Source organism: Hypanus sabinus, chromosome 12 (assembly GCF_030144855.1).
Source record: "Hypanus sabinus isolate sHypSab1 chromosome 12, sHypSab1.hap1, whole genome shotgun sequence".
Lineage (NCBI taxonomy): Eukaryota > Metazoa > Chordata > Chondrichthyes > Myliobatiformes > Dasyatidae > Hypanus > Hypanus sabinus.
In genome coordinates, this window is record NC_082717.1 from 83,980,473 (window position 1) to 83,993,024 (window position 12,552).

Here is a 12,552-nt window from a genome sequence, read left to right on the forward strand (position 1 = left end):
TCACGTCATTTGATTTCCACCTGACACATCCCTTTGAGCAACACCATGACCGTATTCCTTGCCAATCCTTCACCGCTCTGATGCACCCTTTCTTCCCTGGTGCTGAGTTCTGTACCAAGTTGCCCCCGTTGGCAAGTGCAGGAGGTCACGCACTGAGGACCAGATCCTTCCCTTCCCTCAACAGACTAATTTCCAACCTCCCCAAAGGCCACACATGTTGCACTGGCTGTGCTCCAGCATTAGGTGAGACGGAGGTGCAGTCAACATGATTAATAATAATGAATCATCTTCAAAATATTGGCAGTCATTCCAGTGCATGACTATTATCCAAGAAAAATATTAGCTTTGATTATTCATTTTCTACTTGTTTAAGCCATTATTTCAACAACAATTGATAACTTTGCAGATTACAGAATTCAAAGTAAATATATGTCACCCTGAGATTCACTTTCCTGTGGGTTTCACAGCAAATACAAGAAACACAAAGGAGTCAGTGAAAGACCACACCCAACAAGACCAATGTGCTGAAGGCAACAAACAAATACAAAAAGAAAGGAAAACAACAAAATAATAATATTAAATAAATAAGCGATAAGTATCGAGAACATGAGGTGAAGAGTTCTTGAAAGTGAGTCCATAGATTGTGGGAGTATTTCAGTGATGGGGCGAGTGAAGTTATACCCTTCAGTTCAAGAGCCTGATGGTTGAGGGGTAATAGCTGTTCCTGAACCTGGTGGTGTGAGTCCTGAGGTTCTCCTTGCTTTATTCTGAGCTGCCTGCCTGCTTTAAGTAAATCAATGTCATCCCAGCACCGAAGAAAATGCAATGTGCCTTAATGATGACTGCCCAGTGGCTCTGACATCCATCCTCATGAAGAGCTTCAATAGTTTCCAAGCAGACTCTTGATGTTGGGAAACAATGCCTCCATCTGCAGTTAGATCCTTGACTTCCTGACTGACAGACTGCAATCAGTAAGGATGGGCAGCAACATCTCTACCAGGATTATTCTAAACGCTGGTGCTCCACAAGGTAGCGTCCTCAGCCCCTACTCTACTCCCTGTACCCTAATGGTTGCATGTCCCGATTCTGATCTATCTCCACCTACAGGTTTGCAGATGATACCACCATAGTGGATCAGACCTCAATGATGATGAGTCAGAGTACAGGAAGAAGATAAAGAGCTGAGTAACATGGTGTTATGATAATATCCTCTAACTCAATGTTAACAAAACAAAAGAGCTGATAATTGACTTCACATAGGGTAGTGGTGCATACCGTATGTTCCTGTTTGCATGAATGGTGTTGAGGTTGAAGTCGAGAGCTTTTAGTTCCTGGGAGTGAGCGTCACCTCTTCCAATCACATAGGTAGCTGACCAATACCTCTACTTCCTCAGGAGGCTAATAAAATTTGGCATGCCCCTTTGACCCTCACCAATCTTTATCAATGCAATACAGAAACCATCTTATCAGGATGCATGACAGCTTGGTATGGCAACTGATCTGTCGTGACCACAAGAAAATGCAGAGCTGTGGACACAACTCAGCACATGATGGGAACTAGCCTCTCCTCTGTGATTCTGTCTATACTTCATGCTGCCTTGGTGAAGCATCCAGCCTACTCAAAAATCCCACATACCTCGGACCCCTCTTTTCCCCTCTTCCATTGGGCAGTAGAGACAAAAGCCTGAAGATATGTACCACCAAACTCAAGGGGAGCTTCTACCCTGCAGTTTGATGGTTCTAAATCATTTCCTTGTCAGACAAGATTGACTCTTGCCCTTACAATCTCCCTTGTTATGATCTTGCGCTTTATTGTTTACTGTGCTGCACTTTCTCTGTAATTGTTACGCTTTATTCTGCATACTATTACTGTTACATTGCTCTACTTGAATGCACTGTGTAATGATTTGATTTTTATGAACAATATAGGAGACAAACTTTTCAATCTGTCTTGGTGCATGTGACAATGATATTCCAATTTCAGTTGGAATGTAGATTCTGGCTTTTCTCTATTACCACTGTCAAGTTAGCAGGTTGGTAGTCTCCCTCCCTGTTTTCTTGTAGGGTTATATTCACTTCTTTCCAATCTGCAGAAATCATTCTTGAATTGTTTTTAAAATTGGGAAGCAGTTTTAGTAGCCAACTTTTTAAAAACTAGAATGTAAACCATCAGTTCCTTCAGATGTATCACTTTCCATAGACGTATAGATTAGGAGGTTAATTAGTCAATTGTGTGCGATTGGGTTGTGGGGGTGATATAGCCTGAAACCGTTCTGTATTTCTAAATGAAATTTTTAAAAAGCTTCTCCAGTATTGCTTTTAACTAATACTTGTTCTGTTCACTTCCTTATTTTCACTGGACCTTTGCTTTTACAGAATATCTGGAAGATTTCTGTGAAGTCAGACACTGAGTTTAATTCTGCAGCCATTGCATTATTCCCCATTTTAAACTCTGTCAGGATTAAATATTTACTTGTGCTAGCCTTTTCCTTTTTGCTCTTGTGATCTATTTTTATGTTCTTTGCTGGTTTTTCTCATCATTTATTATCCTTTTCCACATGACTTCCTTGGTTATCTTTTATTGAATTCTAAAGTGCGCCGCGCCTCAGCCTCTCAGCTTTCTCTGGAGAGACAAGAATCTGCAGCTTTGGAGCCTGGAGCAGAAGCCGAGCTGCTGGAGGAACTCAGCAGGTCAGGCAGCATCTGAGGAGGGAAATGCACATCAAAGTCTTGGGTCCAGTTGAAGCATTGTGACCTGAAATGTCGACTGTCCATTTCTCTCTCTGGATGCTGCCTGACCCTCTGAGTTCTTCCTTTAGCTTATTCCTGTTACAATTGATGAGCTTGTCAGCCTTTTCCTTAAATTTAATCAGTTCTCAATTTCACTCAGCCCACTTTCCCTGCTGTGCACTTGTGCTGCAAAAGAATATCTATTTGTAGTAAATCACTCATTATTTCCTTGAAAGCCTACCTAGCTCCTGTTACATACTTAAATACAGATTCAAAATCTACCACAACCAATCTGCTACTCGTACCTCTGTAGCTTCCTTTGTTTGGATTTCATAAGACCATAAGATATAGGAGCAGAATTAAACCATACAGCCCAGCTGGTCTTCTCCTATATTCATTCATACTGAGTGGGTTTTTTTTCTGAACCCTGTATTTCTGTCTTTTCTCCTTAATCCATAGCCCCTTTACCAATCAAGAACTTATCAATCTCTTCCTTAAATACACCTAATGACTTGGCCTCCACGACCCTCCTTAGCAACGAGTTCCTATCCTTGGGCAGAAGGAATTCTTCCTCATTTTAGTTCTGAAGGAACATCCCTTTATTCTGAGGCTGTGCCCTTGGATCCTAGACTCCCCTACTAATGGAAACGTCCTCTCCATGTCCAGTCCACCAGGGCCTTTCAGTATTCAATGGATTTTCATGAGATACCCCCTTCATTCTTCTGAGCTCCATAGAGTACAGACCCAGAGACATCAAATGATCTTCATACATTCAGCCTTTCTTTCCCAGGATCTTTCTTATGAACTTCCTCTGAAACCTTTCACTTTGAATGACATCACCTTTGACCTTAATGTAAATTTTGGTCTTGCAGTCAAGTATATTCAAGACAGAGATTGATAGAGTTTAGGATATTAACGGAATAGAAGGAGAGTGATGCTAAAGTAAACGATCATTCCTGTAGAACAGAAGATTGAATGCAAAGGTCCAACAGCCTTTCCTTCTTCTATTTATGATTTTCTCATATTGATGGATTTTTATAAAGTGAAAGTATCATATGACATTGTTCAAAACCCGAAATAAGTTTTTGAACTATGTAGATAATAGAAGAATTGCCTGAAGACACCCATTCCATATTTTCATTGCATAGCCTACAATTTCTTGAGCAAAGCGTTAAGAGAAATTCTTTCATCTAACGAGGCAGGTGATTGTTGTTTTAAGTGAAACATTAGGATGAACATGACTGTTGACAGATTGTTGTGTCCATTCTCTGTGCGTATAAAGCTGGAAGTGGTCCTAGTACACCCAGTGCCAAAACAGTCTATTATCCATCTGGGCATCAAGGGCCCGCATATCGTCTGCCAAGTTCGCCAGCGCTGGTTCTATGTGATTGCATTTCGGACCAACTTTGAGGTGTATTTGGCAGAAAGAGAGAACTGAAATTTGGGTGTTTGCTGTCCTTCATTACTCTCATGAGCGTGCCTGTTTTGTCAAGCTGTGGACTCCATAAAATGCATCCCTTTTGCAAAAGAGTGCATCTTGTAAGTGAAGATATACATTTGTAGACACAGTGCTTGTGTGTCTAATAACTAGATTCCCTTGATGCAGCTTATGAATCCTGTAACACCATTTGGTTGGGTTTGTGAGACTCTCACACCACAGCCCTGTTAAAGTGCCTGTTATTTCTCCCCAGTCTGACAGAATGCTGTCGGCCGTCGATGAGTGTGTTCAGCACAAAGACCATGTGAAGAGTGCCTTGGAACAGCTTGCTGACTCTCAGAAGCAGCTGCAGGTTGAGGAGGAGAGGTTGCTAAATTCGGCAAGCCTGGAGGAAGCCCAGAGACTCCATCTACATCATCAGGTACTGACCTCGCCCACAGAAACGCAGATAACCCATTGGCTCAGGATTTGCAGGGAAGTAGTGACACTATACAGCTAAGAATCAGGTCCTTTGGCCCTTTGGGTGTGTATCTGCCATCAATCACCCATCTACACTACCCTAATTTTATTTCTTCTCTCCACATACCCATCAATGCTTTTGAGATTCTTTTAAACCTAGAAATTAAGTCTTGGCCACTGAACAACCTTCATCAAAGGTGGAGCAATAAAAATATGGGGTATACAAGGGTCAGTCACCAGACAGGAAGAAACCATTGGCCCATCCAACACATCCTCTCCAATTATGGTACGAGCCCTATGCATTGAAAGTGAAGTTGTTCACCATTTACAGTAGTCAGAATCAATTCACTTGATCAGCTGTAGATCAAGTTTAAAAAAAACATTCAATATTGAAAACTGTGGGCCCAAAGGAGAATCAGTGACATTGGCTCCTTGGATTTTCAGGCGGCCTTTGACAAGGTGTTGTGCATGAAGCTGCTTACAAGCTATGAACCCGTGGCGCAGAAAGACTTAGGCAGATTAGGAGAATGGGCAAACAAATGGCAGATGGATTACAGTATCAGGAAGCGTATGGTCAAGCACTTCAGTGGAAGAAATGAAAAGGGTTGATGATTTTCTAAATGGAGAGAAAATACAAAAAAACTGAGGCACAAAGGGACTTGGGAGTGCTTGTGCAGGATTCCCTAAAGGTTCATTTGCTTGCTGAGTTTGTGAATGGGGGAGGCAAATGCAATGTTAGTAGTCATTTCAAGACCAGAATACAAAAACGGGTTGTAATTATCAGACTTTGTAAAGCATTGGTGAGTCTTCACTTGGAGAATTATGAACAGTTTTGAGCCCCTTATCTTAGAAAGGATGTGCTGAGACTGGCAAGGATTTAAAGGAGGTTCGTGAAAATGATTCTAGGCTTGAATGGCTTGTCGTATGAAAAGCGTTTGAATGCTCTGGGTCTGCGTTCACTAGAATTCAGAAGAATGAGGGGTGACCTCATTGAAACCTATCAAATGGTGAAAGGCCTTGAAAGAGTGGATGTGGAGAGGATGTTTCTTATGATGGGAGTCTAAGACCAGAGGACACAGCCTCAGAATAGAGGGGTGTCCTTTTAGAATGGAGATGAGGAGGAATTTATTTAGCCAGAGGGTGGTGAATCTGTGGAATTTGTTGCTATAAGCCACTGTGGAGGCTAAGTCTTTATATATATTCAAGACGGAGGTTGATAGATTCTTGTTTTGTCAGTGTATGAAAGAATATGAGAAGGCAGGAGATTGGGGCTGAGAGAAAAATTGGATCAGCCATGATGAAATGGCGGAGCAGAGTCAATGGGCCAAATGGCCTAATTCTGCTCCTATATGTTATGGTCTTACGGTCTTATGGAATTCTGCTTCTGTCTTGGTCAGCTCTCTACTTTGCACCTGCAGTAACACGCTAATTTTCAACCAATAATTTTTAGCTGATTGTGGGGTCCAGATGTGTATGTATACAATTGGTGCAGTGTTTACAACATTACATGTAATTGTTTGAACTGTGCTTTCAATTGACCTGAGGATTTGGGAAAAATTAATGCTTATACACCTTCCCAGTTACGCAATTGGCCATTTTGTCAATCTGAATGAACTCATTTTGGTTTTGGCACTCAATTCCTAATTTCACTGTTATTCCGATTGCTTAAATCGTATTACTAAATCACAAGTTTTGTAACTGGAAATAACAGAATGATTAGGTATTAGCCAATGAGCTACTTTGGAAGTGCAGCGAACGTTATTATTCATTATTGAAGCTGAAATTGAGCAACGGTCTCAGGTGCCACAGAATCTGTTTCATGTGTAACGAGAAAGGAGAGAAACATTAATTAACCTTGGAAGTCCCTCCCTAACAGCACTGTTTGAAAACACACGTCTCAAGGACTCCCTCTCACCACTTCCTTCTCAAGAGCAACTAGTTAAGTGCTGGCTCACGTTTGATGGATGAATTACAAACTGTCTCAGCTGAAAGCTGGTAGCTCTGACACTGCCATGCTTTGCCAGGACTGATTCTCCGATGGTACTACGTTCCCACATCACCGAATGACGTGTGGTACTGAAGCTCCCCAGTAATGTATCGCTGCAGACACCTGCCCCCTAAGATGACCCCTTTCCCATAAAGACCAGCACTCCCATGTGCTGCATTGGAGACCTTTCTCCATCAGTGTGGTATTCCCTCATGATACACAGAGCCCAGAGTGAGTTCACATAGAACAGGACAGTCCAGGAACTACCCTTCTACCCACAATGTCTGTGCCGAACGTGAGGACAAGTTAAAATATATTTCCTCAGCCTGCATATGAACCAGTCCTGGTATCTTCATGCATGCATCTAAATGCCTCTCAATCACCACTATCATATCTGCTTCTGAAGTTATCTCTGCCAGTCTGTTCCAGGCGTCTGCCACTCTCTCCCAGGTTCCCCTTCACCATATGTTCAGAATCAGGTTTATTATCACCAGCATGTGATGTGAAATTTACTAACTTGGCAGCAGCACTTCAATGCAATACATAATCTAGCAGAGAGAGAAAAAAATAGTAATAATAAATAAAATAAAACATAATAATAAATAAACAATTAAATTACACATATTGAATAGATTATTAAAAAATGTGCAAAAACAGAAATACCGTATATTTAAAAAGTGAGGTAGTGTCTAAGGATTCAATGTCCATTCAGGAATCAGATGGCAGAGGGGAAGAAGCTGTTCCTGAATCACTGAGTGTGTGCCTTCAGGCTTCTGTACCTCCTTCCTGATGGTAACATTGAGAAAAGGGTATGTCCTGGGTACTGGAGGTCCTTAATAATGGACGCTGCCTTTCTGAGACTCCGCTCAGTTATCTCTGCCAGTCTATTCCAGGCACCTGCCACTCTCTGAGATTCCCCTTCACCGTAAGTGTATGTTTTCTAGCATCTGAAGCATTCTGGGTTGGATGAAGGGTGCTGTCCATTAAAATAGGTAGAATAAGCAAGTTTAGGACATTTACACTTAGAAGTTTTCAAAGGCAAATGAATCTGAAACAATTTTTCTTTGGGTGTGAGTTTCCTTCTGTATGACTATAATATCCTCATTATCCAGCAATTGGTTCCTGTTCTTTCACCTCTCAATGTACCTGCTGATTTCCAGAATTCCAATGTCACCACTTTAGATGCTGCCAATTCTGCTGAAACTTTTTTGTGAGCTTTTGTTACCCTCGGATGTGATCTTTCCAGAGGTTCCACCATCAGTTCATCCGTATCTCATGCGTGGATCCTGGTCAGCACCAAGTTCTCTTCATCTGTCTTTCTTGTTTTTGCATATGCAGATGCCCTGGGGTTTCATCCTTGCTTTCAAATCTCATCAAGGCCTTGTCTCTCCCCTAATCGAATCCTGCCTTCCAACATTCTGGGATCTCTTGATTCCTCTGATTCCAGCCTCATGTCTATCTTTCACTTGCTTCAACCCTTCATTGTAGCTTTAGCTCTCTAGATCCCAGAACTTCCTTCCTTAAACCATCTGCCTCTCTTCCCCACCCCCATAGAGAGCAGATTCGTTGGCCACAATTTTTGTCATCAGTTCTGATATTGCCTTAAATAATTCCGACTCAATTTTTTTTGACCATATTCCTGTGATATTTTTGAAATGTTACCCCTCTCAAGGTTCCTAATTACAACAAACTGCTGCTGTTATTCTGTAATTGTATTTTTCTGTAAAGTAAAATAGTTTTGACTCCACAAACACGCAGGAACAAGTCAAGCAGTGGATGGCACGGAGACTTGATGTACAGCAGCTGTTTGGTCGTGGGAAGGAACTGCATGGAGCTGCAGACCTGACCAAGTCCAGCTTACAAGAACTGCAAAGCCAGGAGGCTGTCTTCAATGAAATGGGGAAAGCAGTGCAGGATCAGCAGAAGGAACTGAAGGTAAAGTTCACTCTAAGTCAAGGTGGTATGGAGAAGAGTTTATTGCCAAGCAATTGTTCCATTGGTTGTGGGTTTGAGAGAAGTCCAAGAAGACTTTGTGTGTTGCCGGAAAATTCTGCAGTTGTGGAATGCATGATCAAGCCATGAGATGTGTTACTGATCTAAAGGTCCGCAGATGCTGGAAATCCAGAGCAACACATACACACCAAGTTCTGGAGGAACTCAGCAAGTCAGTGCATGTTTTGAGCCAAGACTCTTCTTCAGAACTGGAATGGAAGGGGGAAGATGCCAGAATGAAACTCTGGGGGAGGGGGGAGGAGGATAGTTAGAAGGTTAGAGATGACGCCAGGTGGGTAGGAAAAGTAAAGGGCTAGAGACAAAGGAATCTGACAGGAGTGGCAACCGGAGAAAGGGAAGGAGGACCCTGGAGGAGGTAAGAGGCCAGACTGGGGAATAGAAGAGGGCAGGGGGTGGGAAGACAAGGGTTTCCCTTGCTTTGTATGGTGTTCCAAACTGAGGCAACCGACCCAGAAGGTGAATGCTTCATCCCAGTCTGACGTGCCCTTCAAGTGGTGAAGAGGCTCTAGAGAGGCAAGAGGCGTAGCTGGAGGAATATTGAGCTTCAGCCTTTCTCCAGTAAAATAAGTATTTATGAAACACAAGGGTTTCTGCAGATGCTGGAAATCCAGAGCAACCTGCAGAAAATGCTGGAGAAACTCAGCAGATCAGGTATCATCCATGGAGAAGAACGAAAGTTGTCCTGATGAAGAGTCAAAATTCAAGCTACATTTGATAAGTTGGTCTGTATGCGGTATACAACTCTGAGATTCATCTTCTCCAGACAGTCACAAAACAAAGAAAACCATGGAAGCCGTTCAAAGGAAAACATCAACCCTCCCATGCACACAAAAATACCAAATCATGCAAATGGCAACTGGATCGTCAAACCTTTCCTTCCAGGATTCTTTTGAAGACCCTGACCTGGAGTTACATGCAAGCTTTGGTTCTTTGCAGGAATGGGACCCGCTCTTGGGGTTCCACAACTCACCGCTATTCGACATGCCAAGGGTTTGGCCTGAGAATCTTGATCGTGTTTGGAAGCCTAAGATCTCGGGACTCTGGGGATGAGTGGATTGAGGGTCGGTGTCATGGCTGGAGACTTACATGTCGCTGGGGAGGCCAGAAAATCTTTTGCTGTGGGCCCAAAGACCCGAGGTCTTTGCAATCTTTCGGCACAGAGCTCAGAAAAAGCGACAAAATGGACTTTAAAGATCGTAAGCCAGCAGGTTGTTGTTATGTCATCCACCCGCTGTGAAAATGGGGGACACCTCCCTCTCCCTTGCCAGGGAGAGAGAGAACCTGTGGGTTGTCGAATTTGGATGAAATGCAAAACTTCTGGGGTAACTGCAAGGTCTGTGTCTTTGCTACACGCTTGGGCTCGGTGATTGTACCAATGTGCGTTTAATTTTGCTGATGGGGGAGGGGGAATCATTGCTCGCTGCCACTTATGCATTGGAGGGAGGAGCTGGGGGGGAATTTGGGGTTCTCACTTTTAATTGTCATTCAGTCTTTGGGACACTTCTCTGTTTTTGTGGACATTTTACGAAGAAGAAGCATTTCAGGACGTATAGTATACATTTCTCTGACGATAAACTTGACCTTTGAACCTTTGAAATCCCTCTCCCATGCGCAAAAAAATTAACAAATCATGCAAATGGCAACAAGACCATCAAACCCCACCCCCACACGCAAATACAAACAAATCTTGCAAAGGGCAACAGGAAGAACAAGCCCCCAGTGCAATATTACAATTTGTGCAAATGGCAACAAGAAGGAATGGGCAAAAACACAGAATATAAAAGCATAAAATTGAAGGAGTCCAAGTGAACTACAGTCCAATCTGTAACCTGCAGACCCAGGTGTCATGCTTCTACAGCATTGACGGAGAGAGAACATTGGAATGCAGGGGCCTTCCCTCGAGAGCAACAAGCAAGAGACGGTCATACACAGACATTGTTCTCCAGCAGCAGCGAGGGAGAGGCTGGTAGACTGGGCTGCACACTCACTCACCTTCTGCACTGCCTCAGTGATTCAATTTCCTTGGCGCTTTAATCAGCGAGAGATGGAGTTGGTCTAGGGCTCTCAGCTTCTGGGCCTTGAGGCTGCTCACCTCCGGGAATCTTCTGGAAGACAGCAAAGTACCAGATGGCTCAATTTTTGTTCAAACTGTAGATTACAGGCCCCAGCAATACCAGAAACACATTTAAAGTAAAAAGAAGACATAAAATAAGTGAAAGAAACAATTCCGTGGACTATCTGGAAGATGTCACCCAAGGTAGAGTTGTTAACTGGCGCCATCTTGATTGAAATGCTAACTGCTTATTCCTCTCCATAGATGGTTCCTCCAGCATTTTGTGTGTGTTGCACTGGATTTCCAGCTCAATCTTTTGTGCTTATAAAGTATTTATGCAGCTTGTCCAACTCTATGCTAGTACAGTCAGCAGCTTCCCACGGATGTTGATGGTGGGCTATGTGGCAATGCTAATGAGTGTCATGGTTATTGCAGGGCACTTGCAAAGGAAGGGAAACAGCCATCGATGGCACCATAAGGTCTAGTGGCAGTTGTGGTAGGTGAAGCTGATTTGTTGATTTTCCTTCTGGTCAAGGCAACGCTCATCGAGTGGCAGTGCTTTGAGGAAGAGAGAGGGGAAGTGATGGAATTCCTGGCTCGTGCTGGAGCCAAGATGGATTGCAATCGCCTCTTCAGCAGCCTGGAAAGCCTCGGCTCGGAGCTGGATCAAATGAAGGTAATTTTACAGACTCGCGGTCAATCCACAGACACAGCATCAATAGATGTCCTTGAAACTCTGAGCTCCAGTTTGAGAGCAAAATTGGACAGTGTATGGAAAGTTGAAAACTCAGAAATTTCATTCAGTTTTCAAAGAATGAGATACCCTCGAGCAGTATCTCAAGAATATTTCCTGTCGGGGTCATATTTATATTAAACTGTTTGACCTTCAGTTTTGAGGTTATTGATGTTCTGAGTGTTTTACTGCCAGGATGCACCCATCATATCTCCCAGTGTGTGGTGCCTGCTGGCTTCTGACAGGTCTTTCACTGCTTGTGTGTCTGTGTGTGTGACAGGCAATTTGCAGGGACAGTGAAACCAAGACAGCTCAAGCTGAAAGCCTGCTACACAAATCTGAAGACATCAAACTTGGTCCAAAGAGTAAGAGCTCCCTGCAACAGCACACCCGAGAGATGAGCGAGAATGCTAGGAAAGTACAGGAATCCTTAAGGAACTAGTAAGTCTTCATCCTCTCTACTGTTGTCTTGCCATATTAACACTTACTCAGTGTTAATTTCCTCGATAAGCAGCATCTCTTGCATTCCTGCTCTATTTCCATAGCATTTAATACCTGTTTTCCTTTAATCACCTGTACGTTAACATCATCTCTGCTTCGGTTACTAACTCCAGTAATGCACTCCGTTTCCTCACAACTGTCTGTGTTGTCTGATGCTTCTGCCGTAAATCTTCTGTCTGCAAGTTACACAACCAAATACCATTGGAAGCTGATTTTACTGTTTGCCTTCTGCAAGATGGTTTGATAAAAATAAGTTACCCTGTACATGCTGTGCCTTGAACTTAGATCAGTAGCTTTCCTACTAGAAACAATGATACTTACCTGCAGTATCTGCCTATTCTCCATAAGAATGGACATCTGTCACTTAAGCCCATTGCCCATTATGACAGATCTCCAGAGATTTTCTTATTTGCTGTTATAAAAACCTGCTGCTTTTACCCCGCCAATTATTTCAGTCCATTCTTTATTAGTTAGAAATCTGTCACTTTAGTTCATTGCCCACGATGATAGGCCATTTTAATGAATTTTTAAATTGTTAATTTTTACTGAGAGTCTCATCCCTGCTGTTACTCTCATTGTCACATGCGCACGGACCCTGTGCATGCATTCTGCACACGTGCCACACGCATTGCCCGCAT

At 42.9% G+C, this 12,552-nt stretch overlaps 1 protein-coding gene across 12 annotated transcripts in view; it reads left to right on the top strand.

Moving 5' to 3' along the window:
• The window catches only part of syne1b (spectrin repeat containing, nuclear envelope 1b), a 543,459-nt gene that overhangs the window by 141,034 nt on the left and 389,873 nt on the right, over positions 1-12,552 (top strand). For all 12 annotated transcript variants that reach the window (XM_059986320.1, XM_059986330.1, XM_059986328.1 and 9 more), the window contains 4 exons: positions 4,422-4,589; positions 8,373-8,549; positions 11,216-11,356; positions 11,694-11,854. In XM_059986320.1, the coding sequence (XP_059842303.1) occupies positions 4,422-4,589; positions 8,373-8,549; positions 11,216-11,356; positions 11,694-11,854 (647 nt within the window). The remainder of the gene's footprint in view (positions 1-4,421; positions 4,590-8,372; positions 8,550-11,215; positions 11,357-11,693; positions 11,855-12,552) is intronic.